This window comes from Epinephelus fuscoguttatus, linkage group LG1 (genome assembly GCF_011397635.1).
Source record: "Epinephelus fuscoguttatus linkage group LG1, E.fuscoguttatus.final_Chr_v1".
NCBI classification, from domain to species: Eukaryota; Metazoa; Chordata; class Actinopteri; order Perciformes; family Serranidae; genus Epinephelus; species Epinephelus fuscoguttatus.
In genome coordinates, this window is record NC_064752.1 from 34,170,610 (window position 1) to 34,188,692 (window position 18,083).

An 18,083-nucleotide genomic window follows, 5' to 3' on the forward strand; every position below is an offset into this window, starting at 1 on the left:
AAGAAATTGTCTAATATTTGAAATGTGTCTGAGATGATGAAAGCAGGATTGAACCGCTGATAAGCATAGATTTCTGCAGTGCTGGGTTATTGTCTTATTTTTCTATTTTTATGGAAAACAGCAAGTAACAAAGATGTGTACCACATTTGTTGTACATAAACAAAAACAAGCTAGATGAGTCCAAAGTCCATTGATTTTAGTCCTGTCAGAGTTAAAAGAAAAAGTAATTTCTTTAAAACCTTGCAAGCCTTTTTGGTTACATCTTCAAGTAATGTGCCATATTGCTTGAATACAGCACCATTTTGACTGGATGTGGAATTTACCAAGAATGATCAATAGCTGAATAATATAGGTAGGCCTAATATTGCTATTCATAGCATAAAACACAAAATAGGCCTGTATCACATCAAATACATGCAAGGGGAGTACCACCTAAATTAAGAATTCCAGTATGTTATTTCCATGGTCTAGGAGAGTCCAATCAATCTTTGTGAACATGAGCTACTATTTGTTAAAGCCAGAAGCCAGAGAAGTAAGTCTCAAACTTGCCATGTCATAGACTATAAAGTCTGATACTGCTCCGTAAAGACAATGACATGGAGCATGATTTTGTAGACCCACACCACGTTTGTTTTCTTTTTGGACCCACATGTTTTTCTATTGTAGTGTTGTTAGTTCTGAAACCGAAAATGTACCCATATGCTCAGAAAATTCCCCAGGTTGCTTTCAGTGTCATCTAGAACATCTTTCACCATTCACTGTCTCTGGAGCAGCTCCAGACTTTATACCCTATGACATCACAATTTGAGTTTTAGCACTCTAGCTTTTGGATTTGGGAGTGAATTGTTCTTGTATTATTATATTTTTGGACTGTCTTAGACATAGGGATAACATGCAGCCAATGAATTTTGAAAATTGGACATAGTTTCCCTTTGATTTTTATATTTTTACCATATTTTCCTATTTAGAGGTTGTGTATATCAGTCCAAATTAAATCTTAATGAAAACAGTAAAATAACAAATGAAATACTATTATTTTATCTGAATTACAAAAAACATATGTAGCCAGTCTTTATGTAGCCTGAATCTTTCCAGCATTTCTTTAGCAAGCTAAATTTTATATAATCTCTCGATGTAAGATACTTCTTTCACTTTATTATTTTATATTTTATTTGCTTTATTGTAATGTTTCTTTCAACATGCAACAAATATTTTGTGCAAATCATAACTAAGTCCATCGCATATTTTGTACTTTGTGTGTAAATTAAAAGCTTTATGCACAGAGGTTACCAACCATGCACAACTAGGCTACATAAATAAAGAATAAAGTGCAAAAAATACAAAATTTGTTATCACTCTCCTCTTCATCATGTTATGTTGTATTATACAGTAAGCAAAAGGAGTGGCTATATTTTTCTTGAGACCATTATGACAAACAAATGAGCAAGGGTACCAATAAAAAATGAGATTTTAAATAATAAAAAACGAGATTTTAATTAAAATGCAGTATCATATGAGTATACATTTCTACAAATGTTTCTATTAGATATTTAAATCGACCGTCCGTGAATTTACTTCACTACGCATTTCAATATGATCTCCTCTGTGATTGGTCAGACTCCTCATGAATATCCCACAGACCCGGAAGTGGGGCGGTACTGCTGTTTTGCTGTCGAGTCACCTCTGTCAGGATGGAGGAAAACGAGCTGCTATCATGCTGAAAAACGAAGGACCCCGACAACCGAGCATCACCAACCGGCATACTTAGACACAAGTCACCGTTTATCTTGTCTGCTGTATCGTTTCCGTAAAGCTTCGCCAAAATGATGGAAGAAATCGACCGGTTCCAAGTACCTCCAGTCAACGGGGAGACACAGCCTTTGGTGAGAGAGCAAAGACAAAAACACATCTTGTGCAAATAATTCTGTTGAAAGCAAACGGCAATTTTTTTTATGTGTGTGTCGCTCGTGGGTTTACCGTGACAGCTGTGTGACATAATCTGCGTGTGAGAGCTAGCCGATAGCTATCTACAGCTTTGGCACGAGCTGGAGCTCTGGGATGGGTGTAGATTGATTTTCTATAGATGAAAGGATAGCGGTTATCTGTCTCTCTAAAGATAGGTTACATAAATTATATTTATACAAAATAAATAATAAACAAGCCTTCAGTGTTTCTATCTTTGTGATTTAACTACGCATTTAACTAAAACCATGATTTTTGAAACCCACGTCAGTATGCGCTTGTTTACATCAATAGCCCACTGTTTTCACATTTCGTCATTTGGTGACGTGTTATATGGGTCGGGATGACTGTGGGAGCTGAGCCCAAATGATCGCGTGAACAGAGGCTCTGTCCACATCGATACTGCAGACTGCAACCCTGAGGATGGTTAGCCTGAGCAGGCCCACATTAAGAGCATAGTCTCTTCTTCTATGATTTATAATATGATACAAACCTGCCAGCACAATCATAGTACATATAGTGCTCCCCTCTCCATCGCACTGTTTGTGACACAAGTATACTTCTCAGGCCCAACCTGCACACTAGACAATATCTTAAAATGATATGTCATGGCCACCACTAACTTACTGGACCACTGCTCTTATTCCTCCCATTTAATCTTGAGTTGAGCTTTCATTCCAGCAATACAGCTTATTAATGACATAGATAATTCTGATACACCCGCCTTATTCTCAACACTTCAAACAAGGCAGGCTCAAACAGCTGCCCCTTTTTTAAGTGTTTGCCTTAGGGGGTTTTAGGCAAAAGCAGAGCTCCAACTTCTACTGTTCATTATCGCACCCCTCCCCAGCCCTCTCATCCCGAGGCTAAACTCCAGCAGGATTCACAGAAGAACATACACACACTCCGGTACAGAAAGTCTCCTTTTTTCATGCAGAAGCAATTGCCTCTTCTTATGAAGATTTGATCAGTCTGCTCTCACGTTTCATCTAGTGAGGCTTCTGTGGAGTTGAATCCAATATCACAGATGCTTGGGGTTGTGGTTGCAGCATGTCTGCGCCTGCGGTCATCTTGTGTCCCTTAAAGTCTTGATATTGTAGTTTATTCCTTATCATCTCATGTGATTATCATGCCAGAGTCAAACAACAACGTGGGTCTCTTAAATGTTACCTGCTGTCTAGATCCAGCCAAGCAGTGCCTCAGTTTACATTTAAACCTTATCTGATTGTGTCAGGATCACAGTTGCTGTGGCACACACGGCCGTGCATTTTAATGCTAATAACTTAATTGTGATTCCTAAACCGCATGAATACACTTGGCACCTGCCTCCTTGTTGAGAGTGAATGTCACACAAATAAAGCAGAACATTTAAAGAGAATTTTAAGTGATATGAAGCACTGAGTTTTTGTCTGTTACCAACCCTATTTTAAGAGCTAGATTGTGGATTTTAATGTGTACATTATTTTTAAACTGCCCGTAATTGAAATTATTTCCTGAATCAAACCTTTTACAAACCGGCCCATCATTAAGCACAAGGACATTTGAAACTGATTACTATAGGCTAAATGTTACCGTGACACAGTCCAGTTAATATTGTCATCAGGACAACATGCAACTGTTTTAATGGTCACCTGATGTATCAGTCTCCGCTGCTATTGGCCCATGGGAGGCCATGATGTATAATCCTACCAATCGCTTGGTGTCTGTGCTGTGTCAGCAACCTTGTGGCTCTTCATCATCAGAGGCAGTAAAGGAGTCGCAGGACAGGTTGATGAAACAGATAGGTCATCTCATTTATATGTGTATGTGTGTACACATGTTTGTGTGTGTGTGACCATGAGTGAGTGCAGGTGTGAGTAAATGTATGTTGAAGGTCAGGCCACCGACCAGGTTTGACTTTTAATACATCAAAATCAGAGTGTCACCCCACATGTCATAGGCCAGGTTGTAATCATTTGTACGTGACTGTCTGCAGTATATAGTTTACTGGGACATACAGGTGTTTAAAGGGGAGCACCTCCTCATTAAGAATGCCACTATGTGTTTTTTCATAGCCTAGAAAAGATCAATCAATATTGGCGAATATGAGCTGCCCTCTCTCAAAGATGGAAACCAGAAAAATAGTCTGTTTAACGGTAGGGCACTCGACACCTTTGATGACTGGTGCTAGACAGAAAATAAAAATCTGTGCAACATTTTCAGTTTATGCTTCAGCAAAAGTTTCCAGTCTCCATTGGTACCAGACACTAACCTCCAGCCAGTTTGCTTAGTTACATTATATCATCCTAGTATATATCCTTTTAACAGTTATTTGTTTTGCATCTATATTTGTATTACTCTAAATCCTTTTGCATATTGATAGTGGAGGGATTTGATGAAATCAGTAGCCCTTTTTACATAGAGATTGCTCAATAGGATCATTATGAAGTCCCTTCTATATGCCACCTTTTCATTTTTACACAGGACCAAACAACAGTGGCATCATGCTGCTCCAGTATGTGATTTTAGACAGAATGCCAGCATCGCAGAAGTAAAAAAGACGTGACAATCATTGTTATTCCAATTTGCCGACATTTTCAGCCACTGTTTGTCTTTGAGTTAGATCTGGCCCTATGTTGCTTATGCCCGGACACACACAACTCCAGTAAATATGTCAGGGAGGGCCACCATGACGATCCAGTGACATGGCGTGACAAAAACATAACATCGTCCAGGTGTGCAACATGAAGAGAAAGTGTTGAGCGCCATTTTTCTCTGTCGAAAATGTGTAATTTCTGTTGAGCACCCTACCATAACTCAGGCAATAGTCTCAAACTGGTGATGTCTTCAAGTATAAAGTCTGGAGCTGCTCCACAGACAATAGTTGTGCTTGAAATCATTAACTCATTCACTACTCCCTCTCTCCTCTCGTCTGTCTCTTGTATCCATTCCTAACATTCTGTCTGTTCTTTCAGCGCAGTGCATGATGGGATATATTGCTTGGTTAGTGACCATCTGTTGTATACTACTTTTCACAATGCCTTGTGGGATACTTTGAGTCCACTATATAGGGTATAATGATTCTCACTATATGCTTGGACAGCACTACAAAATGGCAAAGTCATTATATAGTGGACTGTACAGTGAGTAGTGAGTGATTTAAAACACAGCCAATGAATGAGAGCCTGATTTTGTTGACCCACAGAATGTACCCATATACCCAGAACATTCGTCTGGCTGCTCTCAAAGTCATCGAGAACATCTTTCCCAATTCATCGTCTATGAAGCAGCTCTGTACTCAGTACCTTATGACATCACAAATTTTAGTTTTAGTACTCTAGTTTTGGATTCGGAAGAGAATTGTTCATGTGCACTCATATTTTCGGACAGTCTCAAACCACAGAAATAGCATGTATGGATTTTGAAAATGTGCATAGTTCCCTGTTAATGTATGTTTTAAATGGCCTTCCTGGCTTTGGCCCTCCTCAGCTAATTTTGGTGACTGACTCCTCAGCAAAGTGATTCATAGGGACTTATTTTATATTGTAGGTTTGGGGACTTTAGGTAGCATTTCTTTATGTCCAACGTCAGACAGATATGGCATAAGCTGTTCTATTTTCAGATGAGTTTTAACTTGTTTATTGTGGGCTACCCGCTAGTTGCTATCAGTAATTGAAGCGGCAGTGAATTCTGTCACAGACAGCTTAATACTCAGTCCCTTTCATTCTTCACTGCCAGTCCTGCTGAAGAAATTTCAAAGGGATTTACTTGACAGACAATGTGACTACCTCATCACAGTATCTGTCCGTGGCGGAAGGGAAGTGTGAAAAACAAGAATGAAAAAAATCCTGTGAGCCTTAATGATCCAAGGGACGGGCCTGTCACAGAACAGAAAGAGCTTGTGTTTGTGCTTGCAGTTGGGAATGCCTCATCTGTGTGCTTTCTGTGCTCCTACGAGCGTGCATACCGTAGTCACTGTTGCAGCTCTCATTAATTATTCCAGCTACATGACCAAAGCTTCATCGCCAGATGAGAATGACATCACTGAATCCACTGAAGGTGTATTTGGCCATATTGGATCACATTGTTTTAAAACCCTCAGCCTGTCATTCATCATCTTGTAGAGAAGTGGGGGAATGGAAGGAAGTTTTTGTTTCTTTTACAATAAGAGATGAATGGCTGCTGAGAAATATTTCAAAAATAAAATTAAGCCTTTTGCTCTGATGACAATTGTGTAACTTTAATTTTGCTTGTGCATTAACCAGACATCACATGTATCCACATGTGTTGTGCTTTACTGTTTTACCAGATTTTGTAGTCGGCAGCTTGTTTTTAAATGTATTACATGAAAATTGATATGCAAAATAAGCTTCTCACTGTCCCTGCTAAACACTCATGAATTTTTTATCAGGCCCTGTGAGATTGGATAAGCTCTATTGGTCTCATGGAATTGGCCTAAATTCCTACAGCACTTCACAGTAATTCCATGAAAAGGTTTTGATGGAATAGATTCGAGCATATCTGTGTCTCTAGACCTATTTATTTTGTTATCCTCTCAATCCCCCAAGACACTTTAGTTTTTATGAATTAGGAAAAAAAACATTTTATGAAGTATAAACATGCCTAGGCCTGTTATGTGTCTATCCCACACTTAACTGGTAATTCATAAACAGTTTTTGAGAATGATTTCTAATGGACAACATCCATCTGCACCTGTGTTTATAAATTAATTATTGCTGCCTATAGGTAAGATAAAATTCAAGCATCCTTGTGTGTGTTTAAGTACATGAATTGCAGGCAATGTCTCACAGATACTTTTCATATTTTTTTATTTTATCTTCAGACATTTACTCACATTCGATTAGGCCCAAAATGATTTCCATTTACCTTAACTGCACATCAAGACATTTTCACATTTTCGTGTGACACTGAAATCATCATCTTCTTCACCAGTTTTTAGGACACAGTTCAAAAAACAGTTCTCATTTCGTCTTTGACCTTATGGCAAGATGCTTCTGTTGGTGGTACACATCTTATTCAACACCTCCGATGCCAGAAAAGTTAGGACGCTGTGTACAACGTAAATCAAAACAGAATGCAATGATCTAACAATCCTTTTCATGCATTTGAATACAATACAAAACAAAGACAAAGTATTCGACATTCAAACTCATAAACTTTATTGTTTCTTTTTTGTAAATATACACTCATTCTGAATTGAATGCCTGCAACATGTTCCAAAAAAGGTTGGGACAGGGGCATGTTCAGTTTCTTCATACAAGAAGCATTTTGAAGCTGGCATTACAAACAAAGGCTTCTCTGAGTATTAAATACATTTCATTTAGCATGTTCAAAACTTTTTCCTTTGACACTCCACTTTATTGCATGTAATTTTTATGAGTTAAAATGTTGTGTGATGTGTAGTTTTATTGATCTAATCTCAATGTCTGATCTAAATAGCTGAAAATGCATAATGAAAAAAAATTGACATGTTGACATGTTTTTCACTACTGTATGTAGTAGTATAGTGCCATTAAAAAATTAGATAGATGAGAAATGAATAAGCCTGAATAAGTCGTTTTGATTTGTATGTATTTTAACTTTTTTATTACTATGCAAATAAACCAAACTAATCTACTGATTATATTTTACACTATTATAATATATATGAACTAGTAGCTTAAAGTAGTGGTCTATATTCTACGTCTAAGCTCCAGTTTTAATTGCTTGGAGTGTTATTTAAACATTTCTCAGGAGAGAATACAGAGTTATAAAGAGCCAAATGCCTGGTAGCCTTCGGCCATGTGGCCTGTGGAGACCCTCAGAGTGCAACAAGGGGAGGCCTGTAGGATCAACATAATGTGGAGCTCTGTCAGCAGAGCAGGCCAAGTGCGGCCCAGCTCCCCTCTCTCAATCTGAGTGAAACCGTGGCTCCAACAGCAACCCCCTCTGTTCTCCCACGGCCTCCTCCCCATGCCATCACCACTCACACATAAAAGAGACGGAGCCAGCGACATAGGCAGAACACTCAAGTCTATTGATGCTGCAAGCCAGGCAGCTATAGTAGCACATAGGCTTGGGAAATCTCGCCAGGGTATTGGACACAAGCAGGTTCTAAAAAAAGAGCTGATTTTTTTTCCTGGGCTATGTGGGCCTCTGCTCGCCTGGTGATAAATCAGTGGGTTGCTCTCGATTGTTCCCTCAGGACAGTGTTCAATTTTCGGCTCAATGGAAGTACAGCACAAGTTGATTTGAACTGTGTTTCTAGAAAACAGCCGGGGTTCAACTTTAATCCCTGTCAGCTACTGAATTAGCAAACAGTACAATCTATGAAGAGACATGAGCCTAGGATATTCCAACAAGATGGTACTAAAACATTTGGTTTTATCAAAGCTAACATGTTCTGCCTTCCCCCCCCCAGGACCCAGCAGCATCCTCTACCTCAGAGGCAGACCCTGACACCAAGGGAGAGACTGTGGCCATGAACTATAAGCCCTCACCACTGCAAGTCCAAATAGGTATCACAATCAACACGACATGACTTCACACTTTAGCCGTAGCAAAGACTCGTAGAATGGAAAGCATTTAGCATATTCGTGCATGAAGTTTGCCGTGGGCTGCTGCAGTATGCAGATTTGTGTTTTAGCATCATGAAAGGTCAAAATAAGCATTCTGTTCAACATGACTTCATATGCAGTATCATACAATATTCAGAGTATTGTATGTCAGTGGAAAAGTATTCCCCAGCACTGCAATTTACTTCTAATGTCAGAGGTGTCACGAGTGTTTCTGAGCTGCCTCTGTTATTGTACCGCCGCAACACTGTGAACGCCTTTGTCACACTCAGCATTCCTCATTTTTATTTTTTCCTGAGGGCTCTGTTCCAAAAAATCTTTGTGTCCTGAAACTCACCATTCAATATCTCCAAGATGATCAGTATTGTCTAAGGATAACATCCTCGAAAACAGGTCTAAATTGAATTGAAGGACTTGCCTGTGGCGGCTACAGCATAAAGTGGATCCCAAGGATATACCTGCTTTGTCCTGGGGGCCACTATTGCAAAATAAAAGGAGGCCAGGGGCTAATATCTAGGGTTTAAGGACATCCGTGGCTTAGCATGAGCCCTTTTGTGGGTGTCTGGGGGATCCTCTCCTGGCACCTTTTCTTGACAAAGTAGCTCTATTTTAATGCACTCTTGCACCTTGCGTGTATTCAAAGTGTTGTATGAGTCAAATTATTTTCATTGTGAAGTAGAAAATGGTCATAGGGGCCACCTAGCATCCAGATTTGCCCCGCAGGCCATAACTTGAGTATCACTGCTGTATATGATATAACAGATAAAATGACTAAAAGCCTGTTTTTGTTTTAAGCATATTTGATTACTTTAATATTATAAATCTACAACTGATGGTCATGAAATCGAGGTATATTGATGCATTTACTGATGACCTCACATCCTGTGGTTGCCCAGAGAAACAGAGGGATCTTGCCAGGAAGGGATCAGTGAAGAATGGCACCGTGGGAAGTCCTGTCAATCAACAACCCAAAAAGAATGCCAGGACAAGGTAACAGCTTCCACAGCCTGCTTGTTTCCTGCTATTTTGACCGATTCGACCACAAATGTTACACTTTGCATCAATTAGCATCTCAAGCAATATGTTTTTGTGTCCTACGCTCGGCCCGCTACTGAAGGCGTTATTTGCTGCCAGCTTGCCGGGGACGGCATCAGACTTCCTAATGTTACAATCAAACGCACAACAAGGCTTTTTAGAGAACGGGATGTTTTTGTGGGTGTGAGTGAATGGTGATAAAAGAGTCAGTTCGCTGAGCATAAACCCGATACAACCCACAGCATTGACAACTGGCTCATCTGTCTAATCCCACTCCCTGGTGGATTAGTGGAAATATAAGAAAGGCTACCGACTGGTCTGGACTGCGGGTCTCAGAGGGGGAAAGATAATCTAGAAACGCCTGCAGTCTGACGGCTGCAGATTAGCCCCACTGTTTGTGTCTTTGCAGCCTGTAAGGAGAGTGACATTTTTTACACAGCTCTATTCCACTGTCTGCATCATTTGAGATGGTTGGATGTACTTTTTTAGGTTGCTTTTCGAAGAATGCATTGTACTACATGGTGAAAATCCTTTCAATGAGTGTTGAATGCTTTTTCAAATTTTTGTCTTCTGTGTGTTTGTGTGTGTGTGTCTCGTTTTCTGTGCTCATCCTCAGGTTGGTGGTGCCAAACAAAGGCTACTCCTCTTTAGACCAGAGCCCAGATGAGAAGCCGCTGGTAGCACTGGATACTGACAGGTTTGTACATCATTTGGTATAATATCTATAACATTAAAATATGACAGTGTTAAAAGAACAAACATTTCAGGTCGATTCAAAAAGGAGAGAAAAAGAGAAAAATCTGCCAACGTGTAGTTTTATAGGTCTCACTCTGTCGTGATGTCACATTAATCCATATAGCAACTTGAGAGAGTTCTTAACAGAAGGTCTCCTAAAAAGGGGCAAAGCCTCTCCCAGGGCGCAGGATTAGAGGATAGCGGGCCGAGGATTTGGACAGGGAAAAGCGGCTCAGAGGGAGTGCTCGCTTCCACCCTGTACCAGCAGGTCTGCATTTGACACAGCTGAGTCCCACCCTTTGTGCCCTCCGTATGCTGCGACACGAGGGAAACTCTCTCGTGTAATCAGTACTCTGGAGGCCAACCATCCTTATATCACGTATTGGATCATACACACACTCTGACAAGCTTTCTGACTCACAGCCACACAGGGCACCATTTGTTTATTGTCCACATTTTAGATTCACGTGCAGACAATGTGGCTTTGTTCTATTTGTGTACAGTATGAAAGGCAGATTACTCATTTGGGGGAAAAGCCTGTTAGCTGCATTAGCATAATATTGTATGATTTTTCCACGCAATTGAAAATAACCCCTGATGACATCATTGTAGTTGTTTGAGACTAAAAAACCTTATATAACCCCAATAGAGCCCACTATGTAAGTGTGATGCATCCACTTTAGAAAACAAATTCTGCTCTGTTTTTCGGAAATAACGAGATCATTATCTTGGAATTATTAACAAAAGGTTGTTATGGAAATGAAAATTGCCCTTGTTTTTTCTGAATTAAGGAGATAATAATCTTGTTAATTATGAAAAATGAGACTTTACAAGACTATTATTTGTTACATCAGACAAAAAGAGCAGAATTGTTTTTCCATGATAACTTTTCTTAAAATTCTGAGATCATGATCTTGTTCATTCAGAAGAATAGGGCAATACTTTTCCCGAAGTAAATGCATTATGCTTCTGTAGGCTACAAATTTAAATCATTAAGTTTGCATTACAAACTGGGATCATAAAGTTTGAATGATTGGGCTGGCATCACCTCCGTCAAAATCTTCAGTAAATTATTTGGGGTTTGTCCTTGATAGTCTCTAATCAAGGGAAGACATAGCCTTCAAAGCATTTTACTAAATTACAAATAAAACAAAATTACTGGCTGGAAAAGCTGAATTATTAGACATGCCAACCTTAAAAACACTAGATGGAGCACTGGTGTGGGTGTAATATTTTAATCTCCTAAAAAAACAACCACTCCCACAACACTAGAGGCAGTCTAACAAATTTGATTCCTAAAATATTTAAAACTTGTTTTGGAAATTACTTTTTTTATATACAGCCACAGCCAGTCTATCTTAAACTAAACCCAGCTGAGAGTTTAAAATCACATCTCAAGAAATGGTTGTTGGATAATTTGTAGGTATATAAATACCTGGTGTTTTATCATCTGTTTTTGTATTCAGATTCAGTATCCTCCTTGCTTTTCACTTTTGTATTCAGTCTGCATTCTTATATTGCAAAAGAGAACCACAGTGCAAACAACCCCCAAGGCTTTTTTGTGTATTTTAATCCTCATTGTGATCAGCCTGCCATGTATGATTTAACTCTTGTCAAATAAATCTGATTCTCTGGAGTGTCCCAGCAATGCTTAATTGCTTGGCTGACCCTTTTAAATATTCAGATATAATTTCCCATGTGTCACTTTTATCTTGAACCTTGCTTTTTGAGACACTGTTGTCTAACTGCTGACGTCTCATGTCTTTCAGTGATGATGACTTTGACATGTCCAGATACTCATCATCAGGATACTCCTCAGCCGAGGTGAGATGTCTGAGGGACCAGGTATCTATACATGCATTATACTGTTTCACAGCGTCATTTGGTGAACCCACAAACATCACCACCTGATCACCCAGTTCCATTGTCTCACCACTCACACCAGGTATATGTGCACCCCTTGGAAATAAGGGTTCATAGCCACAGTCATCTGTTGTGATTTATCCACAATTCTCATCCAAATTCCCGTTCCTGTCTTCCTGTTAGAGTCGAATATATTTTGTTTGTTTGTGATTCTTGCCTCCCCCCTCTGCCACCATTGACCTGCCTGTGCTCCATGTTGCTGCCTTCTGTTTCTGTAAAATCAAATTAATTTGGATCACCATGTTTTTAAACATCTATAATTAGAGTTTTTAGAGTCAACATTGGAACTAATTTAACTAACAAGGTCTAATTAGCTTAAAGGGACATTTCATCCCCAAATCAAAAATACATATTTATTCTCTTTCCTCTAGTGCTGTTTATTACTTTAGATTGTTTGGTGCAGAGGGAAGTGTGCATCCACTGGTAGCTGACCGAGCACCACTGAGCTACCTAACCTTACAGCTCAGCTGGGGTGGACACCATTAATGTTAACATCTCACGCTGTCACGAGCTCAGACTTCTCATCCATGAGTAGATGCACACTTCCTTCTGCACTGTGATATGGTTGGCGATGTAGTTTGGTAGAGGGAAAATAGTTCCTACATGAAACTGCTCACAACAAGGTCTGAGGATTATCTTGAGTAACTGGGTCATGATTTATTGAAAGAGACATTGCTGTTGAGCTTTTTAAAATGTATTTTTGGGGACTTTGAGCACCATAAGCTGAGTGCCATCTAGTTCCAGAAAGACCTCTCTATATCAGATATCTCCAATACTGAGCAACACACCAAAACAATCTAGGCTTATAAATAGCACCACATGTAAGAGGAAAAATGTGTGTTCTCTACTTGTGTGTGTGTGGTGTACTGTTAGTTTAAGGATTATATCAAAATTGTCCCAAAGCTCTGCTGATACTGTTTCTCTTCTCTTTTGCCTCTGCAGCAGATCAACCAGGACCTGAACATCCAGCTCCTGAAGGATGGGTACCGGCTCGATGAGATCCCAGATGACGAGGACCTGGATCTGATCCCTCCCAAAGCAGTCAACCCCACCTGCATGTGCTGCCAGGCTGCTCCCTCCACAGCCTGTCAAATCCAGTAGCACCATCCTCCCACTCCCTCCCCAAAAAACCTCCTGTCTGCCACCTGCACTGAGGCCAACTACTGACCAGAGTGGCAGCAGGGAGGAAAAACTATCCGGCTGGCAATGGCACAAAGGGAAAACAAGGGTTTATAAATGCTAAATTAAGAAATGGAGATAGTTCAAGTCTTGAGAAAAGAGTCCATATGTACAGTATCTGTGCACGTTCCTCCTATGGTAGGATCTGTGCATCTTACTTCTGCATTGTTGGTTAGGCGAGGACTCGACTGATGGCAGAAACATTTACCTCTGAGGAAAACATGTTACTTTTGCTTCTTCGTTCACCTCCATCTTATGCTTGTGGATATTTTGGTTTACAAGGACCTTGAGGGATGGTGCGACGCTGTGGAAGAACGCAAAGAAAATAGGTCAACTTGAACCTAAAAATGGTGACTACCGTGATAATGCATCATTCATGGAATCTACTTCTTCAACTAGTGTCACTGACGGTCAGATATGACGGACAAGAAGAGACTGGAAGTTTTGTAGTGGCCATTTCTTTTTTCTCTTTCTCATTTCTCTCAGCCAGTCTGCTTCGTCTTCCTGTGTATATATGTGTCAAACATGAAAATGACATGTCTCTAAATATGTCCAAGAACGTAGTGCTAAACCATCCAGCTGCTGATGAAACACTAATGCTTACACTCACAACACTATGAGAGTCCAGTTTTCTTTTCTAAGTTTGTCTGTTACACCGAGGTTCTACTGCTTAACTGTTTCATACTCCATTTTAAAAGAAGCTGAAAACAAATAGTTTTGCATGTTGCCTGTTAACACTGTCCTGATGACCTGCTTGTGCAGAGGATTTCTCAGTTTTTATTGACCTTTGAACACATCCTTGTGCCGATGAGACATTATGTGTGAGGCGTGCTTTTATAAACATCAACTTAGCAATGTTTAGGTTCACCCACTGTAATACCAGTAGATGTAGAGAACCCGTTACTAGAATAATGGCAGAACAGCTCATGAGTAAGTGCATATTTCCTTTGTGTTTGTCCATGTGAGTCCTGACATGAGCTGATGTATTAGAGGATCACAAAGACAGTCAACACCAGTGAATGTGGTTACGAAATGATAATGATAATATTACTAATAATAGTAATAAGAAGAGGCTTAGAATATGTGCAAATACATAGAAAGCTATGTAATTTTGAACATACCTGTTATGGGGTCTGAAGAATGTCTGTAAAGTGATTCCATATTGACTGGATGGAAATGAAATGGGATTTTTTTTTTTTTTTCATTTTTATTTTAATTTTTTTCCAGAAAGGGCACACCTTATTTTGCAAATTAATGAAAGTTTTAAGTCTTTTAAATTTTGTTTCAAGTGTATTTGGTTTGTATGGTTGTACATTTCCCCTTAATTTTTAATGTAACCAATTGGTCTAATTTGATTTGGGGACAAGAACTGTCAATGTAGCACCAGACACAGCTGTGTATTGTCGACGCTTTGATGCCAATGGATGTTTCCCGCATCATTGATAAGGAATTAGTCCTTGCCTTTAGGAAGTACTGGATGCATATTGTTTATCTGTCATGTTTACATCGCTCTAAAGACATCTCTAGAGCTCTACAGATGTCTGCTGTTTTCTAATCGATGATAACGGTCACTCGCATGTGAATCTGCTCTGGAACAAATGACCGTGGAAGATCAGGCTTGGTTTCCCAAAAATGCAAGATGCTCATTTGAAAATCCTTTTGTATTTAAAATAACTTAAACCATGATAAGCTCTTATATCTGGTAATATGACTGCAGTTCTTTGTATTTGTACACTTAACACTATTGCTCATATTCTGTAGTTTTGGATTGCTGGCTTAACAGTTTGATCATGACCCTGAAAGTAGAGGAGCGCTTGAAGAACAAATGACATGGTTCAGTTCAGAATATTCTGAAATCTTTAACTCTTAACCTACCAACACACTAACATATTTAACATACGCTCTGGGGACCCTAGCAGCAAACTACTGTAAGACACCACCATCATAGCAAAATGGTAACTACTTTCTCCTCATCACATTATTACTTATGTGATAACTGTCATCTAAAAAAATGATTTTTATTGTTTTAGGGTAGTTACAATTAGCTTTGAACATCATTTTACCTTAGGAAGAGCAGTATTTAGGGTCGTCGATAGAGTGTATGAGGAAATCTGTGTGTGTCTCCTTCACAATGACTGATGTAGTGTGTGATACGTTGAATTAGGACCTAGTCTTTTAAAACTGCACAGGTGGAATTGGGTGCTTTTGGATGCTGTCAGGACCCCATTGATATTTTTAAGTAGCACTAATTAAAACCAAAAACAATGCTATGAAGTCATTAGGAACAATTCGATTGATGTGACTGCGGGATTGACAAGAAGTACAGCCCTGGGGTCAGCAGGTACCCCAAGGATAAAACACACACAGTTATACATTGTTTAATGAGGCTCTGAGTGGGTAGATTGACTGTGAGACTGGATGAGACATGAATCAGGGCTCAGTCGGAGTGATAGTGTTCAGTGTTAAGTCATTCTCAGTCATGGAAACATTCAGGATATTCTGCTGACACACGATCGAGGGATTTGAGATCAGGACAAGAAATTACTTCTGAAATATTGTGCGCATCTACTATAAAGAAACATGTGGGTTATCTTTGTGGATATGTTGCAGTGTTTTGGGGAAACATTGCATTAATCTTTCATGACTGATGCTCTGCTGATTTTTGTTAGCATGTTTACAACCAGGATGTTTTACATTTTTATGAAAATCCATACAGAAACAGCAGAAGCAAACATCATTGAGACAGTGCATATTGTGTGACTCCAAATGACTGCATCTGGTAGAGCTTTTTGTTTGGAGAGGTATGTAGGCATGGACAAAAAAAGGAACACATGTTTTTGCTCTGGTCAAGTGAATTAATTCATAACAACGTACATGGTGAGTAAACAAAACTGAAAGCTACTTGGAAAGAGAACAAAATGCTAATTCTGCCTGTTAACCTGTAAAAGGGCATCTCCTTTCTCTTGTCACTGATATACCTGATACAGCCTCAATATTTCTACAGCATTTACAGTTACAAAAGTAAACAGACAAAAATAAATACATTTGCAAATAAGGTGCCATGTTTGTAGATAATAAAATGACTTGCATTAAGTATGAAAAATACAAGAGTAGTACAGTAGGTCAGTTAATATGTCACTAATGCATCTACTACACTAGCTGAGTGTGTGTTGGACCAGTAGCTGTGTACAGTTACCATTAGCATTGAAGGACTGACTATCAGATTGACTATGGTGCTGATTTTTCTTGTTTTCTCTATCATTAACATCATGCTAACAGATTCTCACACAGGCTGTCGGAGGTGTGTGCACTACCCCTGGCCTCACTCGGGGCGTAGCTTCACTAATCTCTTTTGAGTTCAGTGTTTAAAGTAATGCATTGTAACAGAGGCTATTTATTTGCAGTTGTGTGTTTTTAATTTATTTTTCAAGAATGGGAAATAATTCATATGCAGACAGATGCTTTTTTATTTGTTTGTCAGGTGCTTATTATGATGATTGTGAACTGGTTCCATTTAGATTTTAACAGTGTCAAAGTTCTGTGTATAGTGCAACATATCAAAAAATAAATATTAGATATCTGAAGTGTTATGGTGCCGTGTGTTTCTGTATGCTTGTAACTGTACTTTTTAGGTATTTCTTTTTTCTTAAACAATATTTTACACATTTTATTCAAAGACAGATGGACTAGAGGGTGAGGTTTCTGTGCAGCCTCGGAAAGTTCTCAAGTGCTCGTATCCAAGCGGCTCCTCAGACTGCTTCAAACTGTCATCCCTGCAGGAGATGAAACAAATAGCTACTAAATGAAACACTTTGCCTGCCTCCCACACAGAGTCTCTGCTGGTGATGTGTGATTACCTACTGAAGTGAATGCAGCCAGGACAGAGAGGATGGGAGGGAGGGATGGGTAGATAGATGGATAGAGGAGTAGTGAGTGTTAGGGATGGGGGTTGGGTGTTTGTGATTAGCCTTGAGTTGATCCCTTGGGAGCAGATGGTGAATGGTGGCTTACCTACAGAAGATGCCTTGAATCCACAGGAGCCAGTTTGTGTCCACGCTGCAAGGAGCAACACCGAAGTTGAGGAGGACATAGTGAGAAGGCTCATGTGACAGGACCTCTGGGAGACAGGTGAGGAACATTTCCATGCCTGAAATGGTGCCAGTGGGACATTTCATGGTTATAGATAGAATATATTATTGTAAACTGTGAGAGCATGGTAGTTAAGGTTGGTTGAGAATATGGTACCCTTCAGTACACAACAAAATGGATAACCCACCCATGATTGATGATGTTGTCAAGGACTTTTTATAATGGGAGCTGAAAAAAAAAATCTAACTGTGATTAATATAGCACATTCATTTTGAATATACTTCATCCCCCAAATGGCCGTTTGTAGATCAATTACTCACTCCATGTTATGTTGAATTTGTTAAGAAAACTTTGCTTTTCTTGCAATCCTTCATGGTAAATGAAAAATCTAAAAACAGAAAATTCTTGATGAATTGAAGTCACGGGGGTCCACATTTCATAACAACCAAACTCTATTAAAACAGAATTTTACAAACTCTCATAAATCTTGTGCAGTATAATTCCAGTCTAATTTATTCAGTCATATACTGAATACTTCCCAAATAGACAGACCTTTCTGACTGAAAACTAGACTAAAATTGAAACTTTGTTCTCTTCAGAGCCAAA

The 18,083-nt window shown here is 39.3% G+C and overlaps 1 protein-coding gene across 2 annotated transcripts; it reads left to right on the forward strand.

The window, feature by feature from the left end:
* The first annotated feature begins 1,632 nt into the window (after nucleotides 1-1,632).
* Nucleotides 1,633-16,443, forward strand: fam219aa (family with sequence similarity 219 member Aa). 2 transcript variants are annotated; one of them, XM_049583795.1, is made up of 6 exons: nucleotides 1,633-1,883; nucleotides 8,363-8,459; nucleotides 9,413-9,506; nucleotides 10,168-10,248; nucleotides 12,056-12,131; nucleotides 13,152-16,443. In XM_049583795.1, exons 1-6 carry the CDS (start codon nucleotides 1,824-1,826, stop codon nucleotides 13,308-13,310), a joined length of 567 nt encoding a protein of 188 aa, XP_049439752.1. In that variant the 5' UTR covers nucleotides 1,633-1,823; the 3' UTR covers nucleotides 13,311-16,443. The 2 variants fall into 2 exon arrangements, with proteins under 2 accessions (XP_049439752.1, XP_049439755.1); XM_049583798.1 differs by having other exon boundaries at nucleotides 12,056-12,110.
* The last annotated feature ends 1,640 nt before the right edge of the window (nucleotides 16,444-18,083 follow it).

What these genes read in the sequence shown, in the direction of transcription:
- fam219aa (XM_049583795.1), top strand. Translation starts at nt 1,824, where the DNA reads ATGATGGAAGAAATCGACCGGTTCCAAGTACCTCCAGTCAACGGGGAG. An exon ending in ACCACTGCAAGTCCAAATAG is followed by an intron (nt 8,460 to 9,412) that starts GTATCACAATCA and finishes GTGGTTGCCCAG; the next exon opens with AGAAACAGAGGGATCTTGCC. An exon ending in AAAAAGAATGCCAGGACAAG is followed by an intron (nt 9,507 to 10,167) that starts GTAACAGCTTCC and finishes GCTCATCCTCAG; the next exon opens with GTTGGTGGTGCCAAACAAAG.